Below are 24,178 nucleotides of genomic sequence, written 5' to 3' on the forward strand. Positions count from 1 at the left end.
ATAAACCCCCCGACTCATCCGGAGTGTTTGCAAGGCAGTCAACAGCTACAGGCGGCTGCTATGTTCAAATAGGCCTTGTCTTTTTATTTAAAATTTGTCAACGGGGACTTGCTGTTGTGTCCTGTCGATACTGTGTTGCATTTTTTTATTGTTCTGAACCTCTGACCGGAGAGTGTTCGCTTGAGCGCCTCTTTGCAGTGGGTCAGGGAATAATTTTCACCGTTTTCCCCAGATTGGCCTGTGGATTTTTTTCTGTTTTTTTGAGTCCATCTCAGAAACCTTCTAAGGTTGCAAAAGTCTGCTTTATTAAATATATTTTTGTTGGTGCTATTGGGACATTATGGCCCGAATAAACCCAGCTGTGTTACTGGGTTCTTCGACCTGAGCAGGACATCAGATAATAAGCCCTTCTGTAGCCTGAAGAATGATGTTGATAAACATCTAGATGATGAATATAGGAAAGCTCTTTTCACAGGCAGACGGCTCCATTGTGGGAGCCCACTTCTGCCCGTTTACTCTACTTGTTCTTCGTGTTGAAAGTGCCAATTATTGCATCGGGAACCATATTCACTGTTGCCATCATCCTCTATCTCTTGTGCTGCTGTCTTCACAACTGTATTCTGTGATTATTTTCTTAAGCACAGTTTTCAGGCAAACCTCCTGGTCTTATGCTTATTGACCTTACTGTAAATGAATTCATTTGCAGTGTGTCTACATTTGAGTGCTGTCACTACCATACCCAGCATGCATTGCTGTTTACTCTCCAACTCATGTTACTCAGAGTAGCCATTGGGAAGTGGCTCCTTCACCACCTGTCCACGTTGCGTATGTAATTTGGAAGTTTGGTAGTTTGGTTATATGGTGGTTTGTACTCCAGTAGCACCAGCTCAGGACTATCTCAGACTGTGCTAAGAACAGAAGGAACCTAGTGTACAGCCACTTAATTGAATGACTGCTCTTGTGAAATGTACAAACTTCAGGCCAACAGCATTGATTATGATTCATATTGAACTTGGCAATGACTGGATCGTACGTGTGAGTGTGTGTGTTTGTCTGTGCTTTTTGTGACCAAGTACATACTATTCCACTGTGGTGATTTTTTGAATGTTCAGGGAAAGCCTATAAGCAATACTTTTCTGAGACTGATATTACAACTCTGTTTACAGCATGTGTTATTTGATCAAGATGTTTCCATGGTTTCATCCCAAATGTAACTTTTTCCTCCTTGAAAGAGTGACGTCCCAGCTGTTCCCTTGAGGGTCCATGTTTTTAATGGAACATGAGGTCACACTCTAAAGAGCTGCAGCTGAAAGCAGTATTCTCCTTCCCTCTATGAGATACACATGTACTTTCTAAATGATTAGGTCACCAAAAATTGTGCAAGTTAAGAAGAAAATGGATTTACTTATATATGTGACATGGTATGGTGGTTTTGAGGTGATGTTAAGACCTTGTCTGGTGCTTTTTTGAAGGGTGTCGCAGACAGAGATGTCTTGAAATGGTAATTTGTAGTAGTTGCTACTATGTACTTAGTGGATTGCAACTAAGCCCAAAACTGAATTGCCTTGTAAGATGTTCCAGTGAGTCTTGAGGTTTTTAAATCTTCTCGTCCAGTCCATGTTCTCTTTTGGGTTTTGCTGCAAATTGAGGGATGTACCATGGAAAAAGCATGGTTTATAATTTTTTGTCCTCTTGCAGACACTGCTGATGTCATATCCCACTAACAGTTAATTTCATAGTATATAACAGAAGTAGAATGGTGCTTCTTGGAAAATGGGCTGGAATTGGCAGGGCCCATATTTAATGGAATCACCCAAAATACAGTGATAACAGTACAATAATAACATATCCACCAAGGTGAATTTTGTGATGGTAGATTCATACTGAGATATTTCAGTTACTGTGTGGTTTCTCTAAATGACATTCAAGAGACCTTTCTCAAGGCTGAAGAAAGGTGAATTTAAAATGGAGTTCAGTTTTACTTGGGGTAATTCTGCTCAGACCCATCTGCATTTTTGCATTTATACACACAATTTCCACTTTTTAAGCACGTATAATCTGGCACATGTTGCTGTTTGAACATTCCCTGTTGTGTAGAGGTGTCCATTTAGTGCCACATCTATTGCCTTATTTTTGTCACACACTGTAGTCTGAGGGGATATGAGCGTCAGTGGCCAGCCCATTTTTTAATAATGGCTAAATATTTCCATGGCATTCAGTGACCTTATCTGGTCACGTTTTCACAGGAAATGTAGGACTACAAGCGGTGAGCGGAATGTGATATGATCTGATCTACAATGAGCAGGGCTGTCTCGGCATGCGCTTGCCAAGAATAGCTATGAGAGCCGGCCCGGTGATCTGTCGAAGATGAGTGCGGCCGCGCACTGGGCGGAGTGTCTGACAGATGGCTCGTCTGCCATCCTGCTGGCACAAGGAGCGGAGCGAACAAATAAAGCGCGCGTGGCATTCAGACAGCTTGCCACGTCAATGTGGTATTCGGCAAGTGATGGGCCAGAAGACCACCTGTCTTGTATTGTTTTTGTTTCTGTCCTGTTGCCTCACAGGGCTTCACTACAAGATAAAATTAATGTTTTTTTTTTTTTCTTACTCTGACTTACAAAGTCTCAGAAAAACAGCGCTGGTCACAGCACCCCCAGTGTGTTCATGTTTGAAAGGGAATTTTCAGTGCTGTTTCACTTGTATGTAAGTGGCACATATTTTTACAGATAAGAATGTGTTTGCAGTCCTGCCCACTACAGTAGTTTATACCTTTGTCATACTTATGTGTATTTCTTTTACTGACAGCAGTATCAGTGGTAGCCTTTTAGTTTTTAGTGACTACCCTGCAGCTGGTGAATAGAATGTACAAATTAATATACGATTTTCTTCACAGCATGCAATGACTTGTGAGATGAGTACTGAGAAATAGTTTGTTTTGATTGTTGACGACTTACCTCTAAGTATTGATGTAATGCCAGTTGGTGTGTGCCTTGCTGGCAGTGTGATTTTACATTGCTGAGCAACTGGGCTCTTGTGGCCTGTCTCACGTCCTCCTGCTAGCGCTGTTGTTGCCCTGTTTGTTTTTTTGCGAGTGGTGAACCCCTTTGGCATGGACTCTGGAAACTTTCAGCAAGCCTTTGTGGCAGTGTTGAAAAACTGGGCATTTTTTCCTGCTGACTGTTTGGGACGAACCCACAGACGTGTGCGTCCAAAAAAAAAAAAGTCAAGCAGCTCAGAGTAAGTCAGGCAGACTTTTAGCAGGATCCCAGCTTTTGAAACCCCACCAGTGTTCTGTTTTCCCCCCAGAGGAGCAGATGTGTTTCTGATGTGCAGAGGAAACTCAGCAGCGGGCTGCAGTCTGTCGACGGGTGTGTCCCCTCTCCCTGCTTTTCGTCTGACACAGTCACTCTTTCACTTCTGTTGAAAGCAGCTATTGCTGCTTTAAAAATGTTCTTTCATTACATAAACAAACACATGTTCAGACTTTCCTATTCGAAAATTTAGCATTTGTGGTAAATAATTTTGTATCAGAGCATTCTTTTGCTATAGTGTTTGATGTGTTTCCCCCTTGGCTATCCACAAAAAGCTAATAGACAGCTGCTTGACAGGCCTTTATAGGTTATGTACCTGTTCTGCAAGCAGAAAAATCTACTGCCTAGATATCTGCTCTCTGTAAGTGGCGTTGCCTTTGAAATTTCTTCCAACAGCAGCAGCACAGCTGGACAAGTCAAATGAAATCTGAGGTTCATTTATCGCCTGAAAGTGTAACATCATTCCCCAGTGCTACCCCCTCAAAAATAATATCACTGCTTGGCACATGCTATATTTGTGCAGTGTTGCAACTTGCTACAGCTGTTAACGAAGAAAAATTCGAAATTAAGCACCTGAATCCTTAATGAACCTGAAAACATACACTATTTCTCAGATTTTCTTCACATATAAGGTTTGGGTTTGTAACACAGTGAATCGTTGAATGTAGGAAAGTTTTTGTTTACTGATATGAGAGCACTCAGATGCTAGTTCACTAACAAGCTGAAAGGGCATGAGAAAAATCTGAACGGCTTTACTGTTGAGAAACTGTAATTGCTGCGCTTCTCTTGGTGTCTACTGCAGGCACTCGCGTTGTTCTGGGAGCAGGACTGTTATAAATGAAAGAAAACGGTGCCCTTTGTTTTATCCCTTTCATATGTCAAAATGTGGGATTCAATTATGGAGCCCTGCATCTACAGCAGTGACAGCTTCTCTTTCTCGATTAAAGAGCTGCCATATCACAGCGCACTTGTATAGCTTTCTTTGAAGGAGTTGTGGTCTCCACCTATTGCATTTGGTTGTGATCTGCCTATTTTTTCCTTTGCATTGTGGGTGAATAATTTTTCAAGGCCAATGAATCTCCACCATCATCAAAGACTGCGCAGTTCCTCCAGAGGCAGGACTTTCATTCTAAGAAGGCCGCTGTGTAGTCAGTCATACGCAGAGCCATCGTTGATGCTGCAGTTTTTAAGCCAGGCCAACACAAGAAACTAGACCATATATACTTTTACCGCCGGCTGCTCATACTGTTGCAACCTATGTGTTCATTGGGGTTTTAATTTATTGAAATGAACTCCACAAATCCTTGCATGAGCAAGTGCAGCTTTCCTTTCCTTGCTTTTTCATCCCATGGTTCCTTAGTCGCAGTGTCTGGGCTCAAAGGTTCCTTGGTTCATTTTCAACCATAATAAGTCTCATTTATGGCTCTGAAACTCGCCTATTTTTTTTTTTGTGCTCCCAGGGTGAGAACACCGCCGAGCGAGTGAAGCCGAACGCTACGCTCGGGTTCATCGAGGTCACTTCCTGATGATGACAGTAAACATGGGTGAGTAGCAGAAGAACGCAGCGTCCCGGGTCACCGTCTGCGCGCACACACACACACACACACTTCCGCTGCTGCAGTGACTACACAGCAGCGCCTCAGAGAGGCTTTGAATCTGCACCACGTTTGCCCCCCCTGTGGATGGGACAATCTGGAATTGGGGGGGGGGTTGCATGGATTTGCATATTAATGAGTTTTTATTTGCGAGCAATATCTCCGAATGTAGCTGAATGGTGGGAAATTTGCATTCCCCAAATATATGCATCTGAGCAGTAATGTGCATTTCTAATGAGAGGATGTTATTAGTAAAAGTCCCCCAGACTGATTCAATAATTGGACCTTCTTATGAATGCATTAGCTGTGTTTGATCAGTGCAGATAAATGAGACGAGTGTGTTTGCGTGCTGAGAGGCTGGACAGAAGGTGTTCCAGGTGGTTGTTGTGTAGGTTCTGTTGCCCTCTCACTCAGCCCTGAACATGTGAAGTATCAAGCTGGGTGGTGGTACTGCCACACAGAGACAGCACGCAGTCAGGCATGTACGCACGCACACACACACACACACACACACACACACACACACACACACACACACACACACACACACACACACACACACACGCGCACACACCAGTCAACTCAAAACTGAGTTTAAAACAAACGCGAAGATATGCACCCGCAATTTGTAAAAAACATGTTGTAATAAACGGCGCTTAACCTACCCACAGTGCCAGTGAACACAGTCACGTCCACAGCCTCAACAGAAGGGGAAGTACTCTCAAATGACATTTGCATTTACAATGACTTAAGCAACAGAGAGCTTGAAAAAAAAACAATGAACACTTCCCCACTATGTAATTAATTCTTGACTGTTTGCTGAAGAGTGAAGTAATGCCTTTGTTTGAGTTACAGTACTAATTCAGATGACAGGCAATTACAGACACAATTAAAACAGAAGTAGGCCAAAAACATAATGTTCAGTTTTGAACATTAATACAGTTGTGGATATAGTTTGGGCTCCAGGGCAAGCAACATTTTTGTACTGAGAATCCACTCAGCATTAGAAGTTAACTGCCAGCTTTTTAGAGTAACTTGTAATTTCAGGAGTCACTTAATGTTGTTGTGTTGGTGTTCGTAGGTCCCACACAGAGGGTGTCCTCACTCACACACACACAAACAGGTCAGTACAGATATGTCTGTTCTACGTCACCAGCTCAACAAGGAAATGCATTCAGAGCAGTCTATACAATCTATGGAAGCATTTAAACTTAATGCTGTGCAAACACTCTTATATTTTCCTTTAAAGTATACACACATTATGGTGATATTACTCTTTTGCCTTGTCAAGTTTGGGCACCATTCAGAGGAAGTTCCTTCAGCAAAAGCAGAAGGAAGTAAAGCAATGAAACAGTGACATTTTTTCCCAATGTATTCAGTGCCTCTCTTTTTCGAGCCATCCCCAAGTGTGTGCAGTTTGACAGTCCTCCTCTGTTTAACAGATGACGGTTTCCCCGCTGGACCAGGACATCACAGGAACTCACCAGGTAGGAGTCACTCACCTTGTGGTTTTTATAAGTGTATAACATTGTGTGTCCACACAGCCAGGTGGGCTTCCCTCTCACTTGCTCAGAATGAGCATCTCATGTGAAGAAAACTGTCCACAAAACGATGTTGACGATATTATTTATTTCCTCAACGTTATTTAAGCCTGGGATATGTTCATTCCTGGTTATGACACTCCACGCTGTCTTGAAAGCCTTCTTTAACTGCCCTTTTGGCTTTGTGCCATATAGTTGTGTTATGGACAGTAGGCTTGACTGTTGTGCAACTACATGCTATGATTCGGCAATCTTCCATTTTCAGTATGGTTAAACAATATGTGAAAAGAAATCACAACACCAGTGTATAAGAAAAAGTATAAATATATCTAATGCAAGTTCATAAACATGAAATAAACATGAAATATCAAGCTTAACCAGATCAACATCTTGGTAAAATTTCCTGCCCACCCTTTAACAGTACAAATGCAACTGTCAAACTTGTTAAGGCAACTAGTAACACTAAGAAAAAGAAGGCATTCCTGACACAAGATTCCTCTGGTGTGGGAAACGGCACAAAAGCAGGAGACAATGGTAAAATGAGCAGAAAACGAGCACGTAATGAATAAGGTGTGATGAGGATGTGATGTTAAATGTTTAAATGCTTGATATGGCATTTAGTGAAGCCAACTATATCAGCACACGGTGTGCTCCAACTGTCTTTGGACAGTGTGCGCTTTACTTCCGTTGATCTTGACACCCTATTTGGCACTGTTGTGACGACCATGGGACAGTTTTGTATTGCATGCAAAGTGGAATCCACTCACCCCTGCCTGTTAGGTTTTAACATTAAAGGCATTAACGGGCATTAACATTAACTGCTCCCACTCATCAGTACATCATTTATTTTATTATTTTAAACATCCTGTGCCTCTGTATGTTTTGCCCCCCAAAATTCTGGCTGTCAGCTTACAACAACCAGAAGGGTGCCTACTACCTTAGTAAATAAAAAAGAGTGAAAGTAATATCAAAAAATATTATTGCTGATGGTAGTGGTAGTATTACTGTTAACTTTAGTATTAAAAATGATTAAAAGTTCTTATGTTCCTATGCAGTTCTCATGACAAAAATGCATTGTCAGCCTTTTGTTGGATTGTACTGATATCAAGGGAGCATAAACAACTTCAATTCCACATGTACCACAATGAACATTGTGCCTTTGTGTTCCTGGTGTAATTGTTTGGCTACACTTTTGAAACTAAATGACATAACCTATTCTGAATTCTTTTTTGCTGAAACCATTATATACATACAGCACCGTTGTATTAAATACAATTTTCTGTGCTGTCCTACAGCTAGACAGTTATTTGGACACAAATTATAGATATGTAGATATTACTTTTGTAAATGCTATACTATTGATTATTTTTTCCTATCACTTTATGAGTCAGTAAATTATTCAGTTGTTTAGACCAGCATATTTGGACATCTTGTTTACACTGTTTACAATGTTTGTTTAAAGTGTTTACAATAACCTCTGTGGTTAGTCAAAATGTGCTGCCTAGATGGCATGACACTACTCATTTTCTAGTATTGCTAGTATTGATTCTAGTATTGATTGTTAATGTTTACCCCTCGTCTTATCTGATTGCCAGAAATGATGAAAATGTATTTACACTTGTAAAAATGAAGAAAAAAAAGATTATTGCTCTGTTCAGCAAAATACCCAGAGAAGACATAGAGGTTAATCTAGATAGATGGTACTATTGCTCTGTTAAAAAGAATTCAGAGTTAAGAATGAATACGTCACATCAGTGTGTTTACACAGTGTGCTAACCAGACAAATGAGACTGCTGAGGCCTTTTCATAGGCTATTTGGCATACTTTGTACTGTAAGAACAGTTGATTAGAGGGCACCTCCCACGCAGAGGCCTTGTCATGAGGTCTACTTAGAACCTAGGAACACCTTTGGATGAAAAGCACCTTATCAAATACCTTCTCTACATAATATTGAGTCACACCTCTATTAAAGCTAACCATTTACTGATGGGGCTGAGGCCATCGAGTTACGTATTAGATTGCAGGATTTCTCAGCCACCCAGGGTTAACGTGCCGGCTAGCAAGTCGCCCGTACAAAAGAATGTCCGAGAGTAGCGTGCCTCAGATCTGCTGGAACATAAGGGTCTCTGTCTGTTACGCAGTCAGAACGCACTGTAATCAATCCATCTGGATGCCATTGCTGCACCTCACTGATCGTGAGGAAATCCCCCAATGTCTTCATCCTCCGTTCTGTCTTGCAATTTAAGACCCTCCCCTGGAAACTTGCCCTAATCCAGTAGCTCTGACAGGCCCAGAACTGCCTCTTCTAATTCCTGTAGGAATAATCCAGGAATCACCTGAACTTTCATATTTTTAATGTTTATTCCATCTGTGCAGTTCAAGACCGGAGTGAAGGGTAAGGGTGTATTAACCGTGACAGAATGCAGACTTGTTATTGAGTTTGTTCTGGAACATTATTAAAATCCAGAGTTGCAGAGAATTATTAGATTCTCGGTTGTCCTTTATCTGTGCAGCACCTCTTCTTCTGGAGTTTACCATTTCACTGTAAAGGAAAGGAGCACTAGCAGTAGGTATGCCTGCAATGAAAGACCTTATTTACACGTGTGTGGGCGTTTGAATTCGAATGAGTGGATGGGTTCAGTGTGCTGTAGCTCCAGAGCTGTGACTGCCCAGGCATGCCGGAGCCCTGGCAGGCTCACGCCAGGGGAGTGATGTAATGCCTTAATTTACTGCCTCCTGTCACAACTGCACCACGCTTTTCCCACACTGGGGCCCCGCTGTTTGTTTTGTATCCTTGGCTGCTGACGCGCATGCCGCCAGGAGTCGTGGAGAGGTGGGGAGCGAGGGGCTGACCGCCCCACTTCCTGTTCCACAGAGCGGGGAGGAGCAGGGGAGCGGGGGCATCGCCGGCAGTCTATGTTGGTTTTGGAGGGGGCGTTTTTTTTTTTTTTTATTCCAATGGAGCCAGTACGCCTCTGCACTCTCTTGCGCGCCTCCTCGTTTCCTTGAATGCCTGAACTGTGACGGATAAGAGGATCAGAGCATGTTGAAACCATTTATTGACCATAAAATCCTAATCCTAACCCAAGAATGCGCTCCATATTCTCTCTTACAAGGACTTGTGTTTTTGATGTTGATGCACACGCTAGGAGATGGGTCATTGTAATAGCTATGGAAGAAAATATTTGCAACACAAAAGTTGTATTTTAATATTTTATTTAACATTGGTTCTATTTTCTGAGTGCACTCAAAAGTATCACTAGCATTGCAGTCTCTTGCATCTCTAGTGGTAGATTCATTCATCCATTCATTTGTTCATTCATCCATTGTTTTTTTTCTTGCTGCCGTGGCCTTTTGGGATAGTTGAAATAGAGCAGACAAATGAACGAGACCAAAGTATAATAAATTAAAGGTTTTATGGGAGACGATATCCAAAGGTTGTTTGGTTGCTAGTTTAACAACCATTGCAGCATATGTAGCGTTTGAGATGAGAAAATTTGTGTGGAGTTTAAATACTTTCTCTCAAACATGAATCTAGTCTTTACTTTCCGACATCTTTGGCATACTTGACTTTTACGGATTTATAATCATCCATCCCTGAGGATGTGAAGCAGAGAGTGGAGCAACCTGTGTCCATTTTGCGATCTTAACTCGTTCAACACAAAGACGGTTACGAACTCTGCCGTTTCACCCAGGCCACGTCTTTGGACTTCAACAGTGCCATGTCCCAGATACGTCCGCTGTGTCAGCCTTACTAGCTGTGTGTGCTTCCCTTTCAGATGACTGTGGTTAGGGCTGGCTTTGGAGAAATGGGTTTCAGGCCTCATCTTTTGCTAGGACCTATCAGAATCCAAACACGACTTGTGTTTCTGTTCATATTTATTTAACCAGAAAGAGGGCTCATTCCTCTTTCACTGAGAGCTCGTTTCACTTTCACAGTAGCAACGTTGTGAAACGGCAGTGTAGGGAATGCAGTGGCTTCGGTAGTGTGGCAAGCCTTAGGGTGTGGGCCTGACCCACATGGCAGTGAGAAATAAAATGAATCGAACAGGAAGACAAAATGCAGCTGACAAAAAGTAATTTATTGAGGCGATGTATACAAGGGGGAGGGGGTTGACCCAAAAAACAAAAGGAAAAAAAAATCTCCAATTTCAGGCATCGCACAGTCATACACAACATAGCTCTTTGTTCAAGGCCAGAAGTCAGGTTCAGTTCTCTGTTCAAAAAAAAATATTTCAAATCCATGGAATCTAAAACAATTGACAGCCAAAGCACTCAAACTTGCACTTGAGCTCTATCTTACACTCACATTCAGACTCCATTCCATTCCTTTGCAGGCATTTTCTGCCTAGTTGCAAGTGTGGTCTTTTTTTATTCAGCTCCTCAGCAGCAACAGTGAGCTTCAGCTGTCTTGGTATAAGCCTGAAAATTCACTTATGACAGCAGGAACTCCTTGTATGGCTTGGGGGTAGAGCCAACGGGTCACCACGTATGGTCCCCTCAATTATCACCTGGAGAACATTGTCTTGTGTGCTGCCACAGTCGCTATTAAACAGTATGATGATTAGGTGACCAGACAGAGAGAGCCAGACTGACCTGGACACTGGGGTTAACAGCCCTTCTATTTTGATAATTGCCGTGGGATCTTTAATGACCACAGTGAGTCAGGACCTCAGTGTAATGTAAAATCTGATGGTCAGCACTTCCCTCCGCGTAGTGTCCCCATCACTGCGGGGGGGCATTAGTTTTGTACTTGGTATAGAGGGAAGAGTACCCCCTACTCACTCACCAACACCACACACATTAACCTTGTTTTCCTAGGGAGGCCTCCTTTCCAAGTACTAACCAAGCCTAGTCCTGTGTAGCCTCAGCTGGTCAGCAAAGCGACAGGATGGCATGGCAATCATTTTCTTATTAATTGCTGGAAAGACTAGATTTGCATTAATCATATGAGATGGCTTTTAAAACTCACGTAAGGCTCGTAGCAGTATATCAGTATGACAACTGTCCATGTTAAAGATAGTCAATTAACGTTTCAGAACATTTCTCAGCACTGAACATAGTGCTGTACTGTTACGCACAGAAAAAAAAAAACATTTACAGTGAACATAAAATATATTGGAAGAGGTTTGAGGGTTGTGTAACATGCTTATCACTGATCCTTTGAGTGAATGAAGTGACGCTGGGCCTTTCAGTGCAGTTTTACTTCCTCTAACTTTGCTTTTTTTTTAAAATCCATGAATTGGTACCTCTGCCTCTTCACTGGAAATGAAATCAGGAAGAATGCATAGAATTATATGCAGCCCCTAAGACTTAAGTGGGCTCATTCAAAAAAATCTCATTCCATTCTGAGTATCTAGTGTTGTACTCGTACCAAACATAAACCACCTGACAGAGCGTAATGTGGTAAAATGCATTGTAAGAATTGCGATCTTTCATGTGGAAGCACTGTTGTAAGGTTTCCAGTGCAGCCATTTAGCTCAAATCAATATTTATTTTAGGTACGTAACCTGGCAAATATTTGATGTGGGTCTTGTTCATTGAATAGCTGTTTAACAAGCCCTCTGGCTGCAGAATTAGTCTGAATGACTTCCGAAAACTAGTGCCAATCGACCATGGTAAATATATTTATATAAAAAGATATACTGCGCTTTAGGGAAGATTAACATAGGAGCACATTTGTAAGAGGTAATGGCAGAGATTTGCCCTACTCGTTCCATGCATCGTCATTCTTATGAAGGGGACATATTTATGTAACGACAATTGTCTTTGTGATGTCAGCTGCAGTGAATCAATTTAAATTTAATACCACAATATAATACACCGTATGCTTTTGTTGTGACCGGGTGAATGAAAATGGCAGGTGAAACACAGTCAAAGCACATGGAATTGAAAAGAAATACTGTAGAAAAGAAAACAGTTCTACTCTTTAGCTGTGTCCCTTGGTGGGTTTTGAGGAGTAGACCCTCTAGAGCCTTTGCATGCTTCAGATGTGAGCTGCTGCCAGCTAATAGAAACATTTGTTAAGCACAAATTTGTAAAACACCACAGGTATTGTAACCGGTGCACTTTCTGAGTATGGATGATCAAAAGAAGTTTGGACGTGTGAAAATATTTCTTAACATTGCTTCAAGAGTTAGCTAAGAGGTTACCCATTTCCAGGTCGGCTGTGTCTATGCCAGTAACCCCTGTCAGCTTACACAAAAAGGCTTTCCGTTGTGCTTGCTGCAGGTGCTCCGTTAAACACAATACTGACTTTTGAGTGACCAAACTGTTGCATACAACAGGGGCAGCAAAAGCACGAGACCAGAGACAGTGGCTGAAACCATCACCAGACGTCATCACCCTCTCACCTACAAGCCTGTTCCTTTAAGTGCCGCAGCTGACATGCCGCTCCCCCGGGAACTGAGGCGACAGGGTGATGCACTGTAGAATGCTCCTCAGCGACACTCATTTGTCTGCCTTGTGCACACACAACCAGGGGCACGTAAGACGACCTATGGCAGTACAGATACTGTCAGTCTGTGTTGAGAGCACAGGGCGAGATGGCCTGAACGCTCCATCCGCCACTGGCAGCGTGGCAGAGAGGCAGGCACAACTGTTTGATGGGCCAACAAGGCGAAGGCCAAGGTGTCCGAGTCCACACTGGTGTGGGGGAAGATGCAGTTGACATATTGGGAAATATATCTCGCAAAACCATTCTCTTGGTTATTTATCATTGCCGTCCCTTAAACTGTGAGCTGACTCTGTGTGCTCTCCCGTGAAATGAGACCATTATCCTTGTGGTGATCCCTCCTGTTCTAATTGTATGTTGCTCTCGCACACAGTGCCTTCTCCTTTCTATAACAACAGCGTGAGGATTTGCACTTAAAGTGCCACGAAACCCCCTCCCCCACTGTAATTGCCTAGTTTCATAAATCTGATAAGGTTCATCCACTACATTCATTTACAGAAGCCCTTCCTAGAACATAACAATGCTCAGATTGCTTATGTATGAAAATGACTCAGCGTAAAAGCATAGCTGCAATCAGCTGGAATGGCCTCTTTTGTCATGGTAGGTGCTTACAAAGACTATTACATTTACAATCATGAATATCCTCGTTTTTTTTTTTCTTTTGCATGAGATTTTTGCAGTTGTTTAGCCTCTGCCCCTTTGTTCCTGTTCCAGCATTATAAAGGTAAATCTGAGAAATACATTGAAGAAATGTGAAGCAGTGTGTGGTTGCAGTCAAGTTAGTAGGCCTGTAACCAGAGGCATTCTGGATATACGTCAGACAAGACAAGACTGTTGCTCCCTTGAACAAGGTACATCTATGATAAGCTCAGTTTCCTCCACTAAGCAGACAGTAATAAAGTGTGGAGCACACAGATTGTACTCTTACCATAGGACGCACGACTGTGATTGACAGGGTTCTTTTGTGAAGACTTTTATTGCTGAGAATTTGCACTCTCGTACGTAATTTGAATTCTGACTACAGCCAGGAAAACAATTTTCTCTGAAGCACCGTCTGTCATTTGACTTCATAAGTTTTTTTTGTGTATAGTTGATGTGTTTTTTGTAGCATTTTTTTGTAGCATACTTGACTTGAGTTTGACAGGTCATTGTGATTCCTGACCCGACGTCTGTGCCATACGCAGTGAGCTAACATATTTTCAGAAGATTACGTTCACGAAATGTGGCACTTAGTGAAGAATGAATAACCTGGGTTTTGAGGGGAAGGTCGTTGTGACTTTATGGAAGGTTGGCTCTTCCAGTGAATTTGTGATTACTTGAAAATGTGTAGATTGTAAAACTGGTGGACTGTGTGGTCTTGTTTCACAAAGTAGATTAAAAATGGAGGTGTGTAGATCAGTGATGTATGAGAATTAGGTTTTAAATGGTTGCTGGCAGAACAACACCATCTCACTGATGAAGGTAGCATGCCAGAATGTTTTTAACATATAGCCTAATCTTTCTTAGAAAACTTTCAACATGGATGCTTTAGGATGTTTTTTTATGTCACTTGGCACCATTATCCACATAACTGTAGCCAATTACGGTGCATGCCGAAAGACGCACATAGATACAGGGAAAAAAGAAGTGTACAACATTACGTAATCACAAGCTACCAACAGTTTGGTTTACACAGAAAGAGCAATGTAATACATTTTTAACAATTCTCTTGCTCTGAAGATACTAGGTCCAGAAACAGTGGGGTAAGTGCCTGGCTCTTACACTCTAAAGCTCGGGATAGATGTAGGTAACTGGCAGGTATTTTGCATCAGTGGTCTCCCCACTCGACCAGCAGAACTGCGCAGGACCCCATGCTGAACCCTGCATGAACCAGGCGCAGTCAATAAACAGAGGTGTCGATCAGGCCTTCTGTGTGATGTGGCTTCTGCTCTCCTGGAGCGTGATCAAAGGTGCTGCAAATGGTGTTTGGGCCCACAGAGAGCATCTGGGTAGGAACCTCAGATGTCGACATTAGCAACAGCCTCGCCGAGGTGCTCCAGACAGAGAAATCCCTCTAATCCCAAAGAATGCAGGCCTTCCTGCAGGTGTTGCTGTGGGAACGAGGCCCTCTCTCTGTTTAACACGGCACGCAACGTGACAACGGCAGAGGTGAATGACTTCCTAGTTGTGTTGTAATCAATTAATTGGCTCAATTAGGGCCCCTGGGCACTGAAAATATTAATTCTTAACAAGCCCATTAGCCTGATTGCTCCCATTTCCAAGAGAGACAGTAATTAGATGACAGTGGAAGGTCTTTTTTTGAAGAAGAATAGTTTGTTGCTGCTGTTTGTTGTCACTGCTGCCTGTCATTTCTCTTGTCAGGCGTCCTGGAATTAAATAAATGCAACAGCATTTGTACCCTTTCAAGCTACCCAGCTCTAAAACGATTATTAGGTATTTATTAATGCTCATTTCTGTAATGTGCAGACAAAAACAGGATATTTGAATGCCATTATTTTCATTGAATGCATGCATTAAGGGTTTCCAGTGTCTTAGGATTTATTTTTAATTTTGTTTAATAGGATTAATTTAATCAATTTTTTTTTTAATTATGTAAACTTCATTCAATTTTTGCATAGGCATTTGGCATCTAAATGTTTGCTGGCAAAAAAATTTCTCTAAAAGCCTGTAAAAACTGGCCACGTAGTGTCAAACAAGGAATTCCAGTTCCCTGATACGTACAAGTTTGTAATGAATCGCTTTGTTCTCTCAAGCCATCTCTCCACAGATTTATCGTTAAGCATTTTTTTTTATACTATTCCCTTTGAAGTGATTAATTATCAGCTCCAAAGCATCACTCTATGTACCCTCTGTGGTTCTACCTCAAGCGACTCTTCAGCCGAGACTACGTGTTGCATTATTTAAAGTTCCAGCTCTTTCATAGGCTCTTGTCATGCAGGGAGTGTGTAGACTTTAAACAGCATGGGTCCTGGCTTTTAGCTGTTGGTGTCACGTGGTCTGGTAATTAGAGGGACGCTGTGAACATGCTGAAGAGGTCTGAGAACCTGAGTCTTTGATCAGAGATCCCATATTTTAACCGCTCCCGTGAGGATCAGCAGTCAGAGTGCTGATGATTCTGTATCTGTATGTGAGAGCGGTATTCATGACAAAATAGAGGACACTGCAGATCTGGATAGGTCCAACTAGTAATCCAGCTGCTGATCGTTTGTCTGGAAAATCTGCAGGAATATAGCTGGTGGCTCTTTTTGTATAGATACCTTAGAGCCTTTTTTGTAGTGACAGTATGTCCTGGCCTTTGGTCTCATGGGTCCAGCTAGTCATAGAATCTATGATGAAACTGTCCTTTGATCCACAAGCTTCAAAGAGAACTTGTACTCAGTGGTTAATGCCAGCAGTTTACTATTGTGAATTCTACTGCATTGTATGTGCATGCCACACAACCCTTTTATGTGAAGGGAATTTTTGGTCCAGGTTAGGGGCAGTTTCAGTTCCACTATGCCTTTGGTCTTTCAAAACTGATGTTCAGTGTTATTTTTTTTACTTGAATTATTGTAACAGGTTGAATTTTTCACACTGTGGCATATGCATCCAGCATCCAGCACATTTATGGTAGTCTAAATTCTTCACAGTACAATAATGCTTATTCAACAATGCCTTCTCATAATCATCAACAAAAGATACCCTTTGATGGTGCTGTACTTGAAAGGGAACACTTCTGCCATTTCAGTCATATACAGTATTGTTACCTCCAGAATAGTTGCTTTCATGTATTGAGAGGCTTTATAAAGATTACATAAATAAAGATTGCATTCCTGAACAAGTAAGTCTGCCCTGAAAATTTTCAACTAATATAATAGACGGAGGCATCACTGTGTCACAACAGTAGGTATCACCACTGCTGAATGTCATTGACACCATACATCACCATCAACCCTCATAAACCTTCAATGCTTCTTCTTATGCCCCCTCTTACTAGACTATGTAGCTTAAACATTTGAATTTCTTTTTTAGCTTAGGCACAGAAAATAAGATATTAGGGAACAATGAACATTAATATTCTTGCCTTGGATGGATGTGTTAGATTACCCAGCTATAACCTATGCAGACATCATTTGAATAATTTAGATGAATATATCACAGCCTTATGCTCTTTCTAACTAGCTAACATTCACTTTTATTCTGTCTCACATCTGCATTGAAGCCAACAGTTGGCAATCTTCACAGAGCCTCAACCACCAAGTGTGAAAGTTAATGTTATCATTTTTATTTAGAGATTGTGGCAATATTAGGAATATAACCACTAATGTCTGTTTTGTGGTTGTTTGGTTAGATGAGTGCTTGTAGTTGACCATAATCAGTAGTAGAAAAAATATTGAAAAAATGGTTTAGAAGAGGAACTACTGACATCTCAAGCAGGAACTGAAAGAAAACATTGCATCATTTTCAACCCACGCTTTTTCAAGGTCTCCTTTGATGATAAATGGGACTAGCCATCCCCCATGTAGTGCATTTCAATTTTCATTCAGTGTAAAAGCACTGAAGCAATTTAATTGGAGTAATCTGGTCAGATCCACATGTAAATGGGAGCTAAATGAGTTAGCTGTGCTGGTGTAAATACCTTCAATTTCAACAGTAATAACATCTCCTGACATTAATAAAGCAATGATCAGAAGAGAAACCATTTAAAAGTACTAGTTTTCTGCCTTTTTGGTAAATTCATTTGCTTTTGACCCCCCATTTCCCCTGCTTCAACAGATTCTTGCCCCAATTTAATGATTTTGATTGTGAAGGCCTTCTGCAGGTTTGTGACCTTGTCCAACCCAAAAGCTGAGATTTATAAAATAGATATTTCTATTTCATTGATGAGTTGAACATATAGACTTATGTAAATTGTAAATTTTAAGTAGTTTTCTTAGTTCTTGTCGATGCGCAGACATAAATAACAACTCACAAAATTCAGGAAAAGTCTGACATGATGATTTTTTTGAACGATTTTAATCGGTACCTTTAAAATAAACTGGTGAAAATTAAGTGTAACATAAAGAAACTAACTTATAAATTACCAAGGGATTTTCGTTTTGTTGTAAATAATTCATAAGTAGTTATTTGAGTACAGTTAAACTGTGTTTGTCTCATGGTTCATGATGCGATTTGTAATATTTAAGGCCATTAGCTTTTGAAATGGTAAATATTCATTGTGATGTGTTTTAATGCTGTTTTGCAGTAGTGATTAGACATGCATTACATCAGTTTCATTTCCTCCAGGAACTGAAAACCAGGTCCCACTGACCACACCCAAGCCCTAATGAATCTTAAATACTTTGAAAATAGCTGAAATCCTTAAGGCTTTACCAGCACTGAAGAACTGCATTCGCTTTCCAAGTGAATGCACAAAATTAAGGCTCGCAACTTTCCCCTCAGAAGTGCCAGTTGATACAGGATTGCGCAGCTGTTCCGCATCATGAGGTGAGCTCATCCATGCTTGTGCAGCTGGACTCAGTCCTAGGAAACATCTAAACAGAGCGATAATGTTTATAAAGCGGGGCTACAGAGCACGTTGGAGGGCGCACCATTAAGAGATGTGAAAGTAAGGAACAACAGATGTTACAAATGGCCCGTGTGTTACTTTAGCTCTGTGACCGTTTCTGTTTTCCTTCTGTTGCCTTCAGCGTCACGTTAACAGAGAGGCAAACAAATCGAGTGCTGTGCGGTGCTGTATGTGTGCGTATCCATGGTATCCACACCCACAACATCGGCTCATTCCCAGATATTTGGGCCCAAGTGAGCGCAGTGCAGCGCTCACAGGAGACCCATTATACCAGAGGGCAACAGGTGGAATGCATTCCCTGGCTCCCCAGTAATGGAAGCAGATAAAGCACAATTTACAAGGAGGAGAGTGCCACGTGTCTGACTGAGGACACAGGAGGAATAGCTGTGGGTCATTGTGCTACAGAGAGGTGCTCCTGGGACCCGATCATAGTGACACTAGAGTGCAGGCTCAGAGATCACATGGAGCCTTTTGTAAAATGAGTCTTTGGATCTGCTCATTAAACATAGTGCCCTAATTTTTGATGAACCGAGGACTGTGGGTAAGAATCCTGGTTGTAACAGGACTATTTCAGCTGCTACTACAACTGCTGGATGAACTTATAGAAGGGCTTGTTTTCAAGTGAGATTCGAGTTTTTAATCACTAGTGTACATCCTAGTGTACATCCAACCCAATGTGGGTTGTACCCAATGTCACCCAATGCCAGTTTTGTCTTTTTTTTTTTGACTACTAGTGATGAAGTGTTACCGACTGTAACCCAGCAAGTCCAGACATGAGTTTTAAAGCATTTCTTATTCACAGATGACGAAGAGGCACTCAACTCCATCATGAAGGACCTGGCTGCCCTGGGCCGCCGGTGCGTTCACCTCAACAGCAGCAAGCCCAACAAGAACAAGTCTTTGCTATTTAAACAGGTACGACACACTAGCACACAGTGCACCATGCTCTCAGTGATGGGGCAAAACCTTGACCACTGCAGAACCTGATTGTGGGTCTCTGTGTATTTTGGGAATATGTCAAGGGGACCCCTATTTAGAACATTTGCTATTCACACACTTTTATTGACTGCGTAGTTGTAGATGAAGTTAGAGTCCCCATTGTTTTACATGTGGAGTGCAGGGTGCAGCTTTACCCCTTCATGTACCTTACCATGGGATACCTTACCTTACTGTGGGATTTCTCTTTCCTTTTACGGCTACTCACAGACTCACCGCATATATGTATATATGATTTAAGCTGATCTGAGCACACCACAGGGATGGGGAACTGCAAAAACATCACCAGCATCTATGCAGGGATCTGTGGTTTGGGGACTTTCCATTTTGATGCCTGTGTCTGAAACAGATTGCTGTTAAAAGCCAGCTTTCCAGTCTAAAGTAAAGCAATCAGTGAGACTTTCCCGTCAATTTAATATATGTAGCCTTTAGTGTGAGCAGGGTGGTTGGTTGCTGATTACTTTTATTTCATAGCTACAAAGCCATCCTTGAAGAAAGAAGAAAAAGAGGAGCCTTACTGTGCAACTTGTGTTGAAAAGCATTCGCAAGGTTTTCTTTAGTGTGATAGATTGCTACTTAACCATTCCACTCATTGAACTCACTTTTGGAGGCCACATCAGAACTATTTGACTAACTGATTGATATAGCGATCAGTCAGGCTGCATGATTTGTATGTATCAGAAAGCAAGTTTGGTTTATTTTTTTCTTGTTCTCAAAGTTACTATAGTAAAACTAATAGTGTAAGCCAAAAACATCTCCTTGGCTGATGCACAATAAAAATGAGATTAGATATATCATAGTGTTGTTCAAAAGTGTTTTTGACATTGCAGTGGAACAGAAATTAAATAAAGGATTTAGGTTTTTTAAGTAGCTCCTGGTCTGTGGCAACCCACCATGTGACACTGACTTTTCTGTTGTCATGCATTCTCTTATTGTTGTCCACCGTTATATTCAGACTGCTGTCATTCAGCATGCTACACAGAAACCGCAAGGCAAATAGCTCCTCACCCAGTGAAAGAGAACGCAGCCAAACCCCAATATTTCTGTCAGTACAAACAAATGTGTCAGCCTATCCTCGCACCAGGGCACAAAGCACCAGAGCACGGCAATCACTTTGCATCATACGTCACATTGCGCTGCTCGAAAATGCCTCCTGAATCACTGTTCATGAGCATGCCACAGTTTCACAGGACACATTTCTTACCGGGTTCTCAAATCCAGTGGCCGAGTGGCTCTCTTCACTTTTTATCTCCTGAACTTATCTGTTGATCTCCTGACTGTCGCTTCCTCATTCCTTGATGCTTGTGTAATAATAACGCTCGTTCCTAAAAGGACAGTCTGTTTATAGTGTTACATAAACAAGCCCAGGCAATGGTTCAATTCCCTTCTCTGGCATGGCTTTTCAAGCTAAACTTTTAGTGTGCAACCTCAGATGTCCAACCATTTCTTGTCATAATGACCACAGGTAACTGGGTGCTTTTTAGCAAATTGCAGCCAAGTAAGTAATTCTCAGTCCATAGTGATGCAGTAATGTGCTTGTTTGATGCCACTGCATGACAGATGAAAGCAGCATTTGTAAATGTTTCAGTGAATTGTCTACAGTTTGTGCATCACCTAGATTCAGACTTGGAGTCAAAAACAAACAAAGCCAATTCTACAGTGCTAGCAGAAAACAAGATTACCTTGCATGTGTAAGTGAGTTGCTTTCACAGTCAGACAGAACTGACAACCTTTAGTCTCAGTGTCAGTCTGTATGGGTTGTGTTGTGCCAGAATAGCTGGGGATTGAAATTACCAATGAAAGTCCAAGGTCTACACCCAAGGGAATTGGATTAAGGAATCAGAACTATTTGAACTTTGCCTTAGTTGTAATAAAATTGATTTATTACATTTAACACACATGCTCGGATTATTACGAAATGTGTTTAAAAATCATGCCTTTATCTCATGTTAATGTTATTGGCACTATTATGGTCTTAGCCACGGTATGCATTGACCTTCCATTGCTGTGTTAAATGCTGTTATTAAATATTAATACATACATAATTGTACATACATATTAATATGTAATATTAATACATCTGTATATTGTATATTTGTTTCTCCAGGATTTGCGGGTGAAATTGGAGCATGAGAGGGAAAAACGGTAAATTTGAATTTTCTTCTTATTCCATCTTTCAGATTAAGGCCAGACTTTCCTGTCCTCAGATTGGAAGATTCTACCATGCATTGTACCTCAAAGTCAATACAAGCTGTATGTCATCAAACTGTGTGCCGAACCACCCAAAGTGTTGGAAAATTCCCTTCTTGACATTTAAATTTTGCTTGCAATTTGTGCAGTTGGAGGCACAGATCAGCAGCGAAAGAGAGCCAAACATTTGGGCTGGATGATGAGTTCTTGAAACCCGCCCTGTTGGCCATGGTGTGCCACAGGGATTCGCACGGCTTTGATATTTTTAAACCATTTCACAGCAACTCCTGTTCCAAGAGTGGGAACAGCCAGAATTGTTGAAGAGGAGAGGAGAATTTATACATCAGACTAGAGTTACACTGAACCTTGAGGCAAATTCTTTGGCTTGTTTTTTTGTGTCTGACGTACATCCTCCTACGCATGAAATAATGGCATAGCATGAATCTGTTTCAGATTCACAATTGAAGTAGGGAATGTTGTCACTTTGTAACTGATTTTATGACCCATGGTTTAACAGACAACGTGTTATATGTGGGGGGGGGTCTCTCTTTGTCGATAAGAATTGTAATACTTTGTTCTTTAAACAAACTGCCTTATGAGGACCTCTTTCAAGTAATCTGATGTAGAATCTCTCACTCCAACCATATTGCCTGTGTTTACACGTTTGTTTGATGACAAAATGTGGACAAAGTACATTGGTGAACTCTTTCTGAGTCTTCACCATAACATCAGTCCTGCAGTTAAGCTGCTTGGCCCTCTGGGAAAATGACACTTTAATGGAAAACTGGAACTGCAGACCCTGGATCAGTTTCATTTTTTTCTCATAATGGTTGTGGATAAGAGTTGTCTACTGGAACTCAATCCTGTATCAGTTTGTGAAGGAAGAGATCAATTAATTCTGGCCCTCGACTGGTCTAGTCATCCAGAGAGGGCTCTGGCGAAACACAATCAGATGTCTCTCGACAGTTGAACAGCACACAGAATCAGAAAACCATTCTGGAACATACAGAAATAAAGACATATCTTGTCTTTATGTACTTGTACATATGGTTTGTCCTGTGGTTTTCTGAAGTTTTTTTAAGGCTGTAGTGCCTTTCAAAAGTGGAAAGAACTTATAAGAACTTATAAAAAAAAAAAAGGAGACAAAGCTGTGAGATTCACACACTCTGTCAAGCTGTCTCTTGACCTCACTGTCTCTGTGTCATTTCCTTAACCAGATGGTACAGAATGAAAAACGCTGCCCGAGCACTGCCAGTTGCTGTGCGGCAGTTACTTTGGAATAATATTAACCTCCTCAGCTCCTTTGTGGACTGAACCAGCATTCCCTGTGGGTGGAGGAGTGAATTGTCTTTCTTCATATATTGATATACAGTATTCCTCCTTATTTGAACTTGTATTAGGTTTACAATGTTTTTTGGAATTTCTGGTGATTGAGGTGAATCAGCCAGAAACGTGATGTATGATTGATAATAGTGTTCTGCGTAATGAAGTTCACACAATCCAGCTGAAAATGAGAATCTTGCATAGGTAATAAATAACAACGCTTTCATTAGCTGCCTTGTTTGAGGGAAAGCGCTGGGTAACCTTGAACACACTGGAGAGTGCACCAGGCTCGTAGAAAGGGGCTTTTTCTCTCAAGGCAGACAGCTGAGGGCAAAGCTTCAGAGCATCAGATACTGCAGAGGCATAATTGGATGCAGTCGAAAAACTGAGGTTTAAATCTGCGGAAGTTAAACTGCTGGAACAAGATAGAAAAACTGGGTCCCGTATTGAACGGCTGCCTGGGTCTCGTACTGGGGTGAAAAGGGTAAAGAAGCTCATTATCTGCGTTTTGGCCTCGGCGAGGAAGGAAACACATCATTTAAAGTCTCCTCCCGCTCCTGCTGCTGCTCCCTGCCACAGCTCTCATCTTCCCCGCTATCGACTACATCGGGGACATAAACAGAAACTGAATTTAGTCATGCCGCATCTCTGTTGTGATCTAAGACTAGAGAAACCTTCCAGGAGTGGAAACGATAAGGAGCTGGTGTTGGCTGATTGTTATGATGGGGAAATTTCTATTTTTGATATGAAGATGACACCAAAACCTGGCTTATGCCACGAATCTCAGTATCGTGCAGATAGATTTCAGCCACAACCTGATAATGCAGTGTCATTGTGGCCGAACACGCAGAGACAACATTGTTCAACGGACCCTTCTTTGAACCTGCTAAAGAACCGATGAACTTTAAAAGAAGGGGGAAAAAAATCAGGCTTCCTGCTGGTATTTTCGCCGGTGTAGTTTTTTCACTTTCCTCTCAGGAAGTTTCCCATCTGCCTTTGTTCTTGGCCCGGTGCGGGGCCCGCTTGTATTGAAACGGCAGCCTGATTAGGGCCCTGCAGCCAAAGAAACAGCCCAGGCCTCTCCCTTTTCCTGACACTGATTAATGACCTCGCAGCACCTTGCCCATGCCCAGCACCACACCCTAACTGATCTGTCACTCATCATTCCTGTTACCAGGAGTCACAGGGTTTGGGTGGGCCTGTGTGGATCTGCAGTGCGA

The 24,178-nt window shown here is 41.7% G+C and overlaps 1 protein-coding gene across 3 annotated transcripts in view; it reads left to right on the forward strand.

The window, feature by feature from the left end:
* The window catches only part of map3k22 (mitogen-activated protein kinase kinase kinase 22), a 48,212-nt gene that overhangs the window by 5,717 nt on the left and 18,317 nt on the right, over positions 1-24,178 (forward strand). For 2 of the 3 annotated variants that reach the window (XM_036521293.1, XM_036521294.1), the window contains exons 2-6: positions 4,772-4,855; positions 5,988-6,029; positions 6,349-6,393; positions 19,252-19,364; positions 21,553-21,590. In XM_036521293.1, coding sequence (XP_036377186.1) covers positions 4,837-4,855; positions 5,988-6,029; positions 6,349-6,393; positions 19,252-19,364; positions 21,553-21,590 — 257 coding nt within the window. In that variant the 5' untranslated portion in view covers positions 4,772-4,836. The remainder of the gene's footprint in view (positions 1-4,771; positions 4,856-5,987; positions 6,030-6,348; positions 6,394-19,251; positions 19,365-21,552; positions 21,591-24,178) is intronic. The other variant, XM_036521295.1, reaches the window with a different exon arrangement.

The sequence above is a fragment of the Megalops cyprinoides genome, chromosome 2, assembly GCF_013368585.1.
Source record: "Megalops cyprinoides isolate fMegCyp1 chromosome 2, fMegCyp1.pri, whole genome shotgun sequence".
Lineage (NCBI taxonomy): Eukaryota > Metazoa > Chordata > Actinopteri > Elopiformes > Megalopidae > Megalops > Megalops cyprinoides.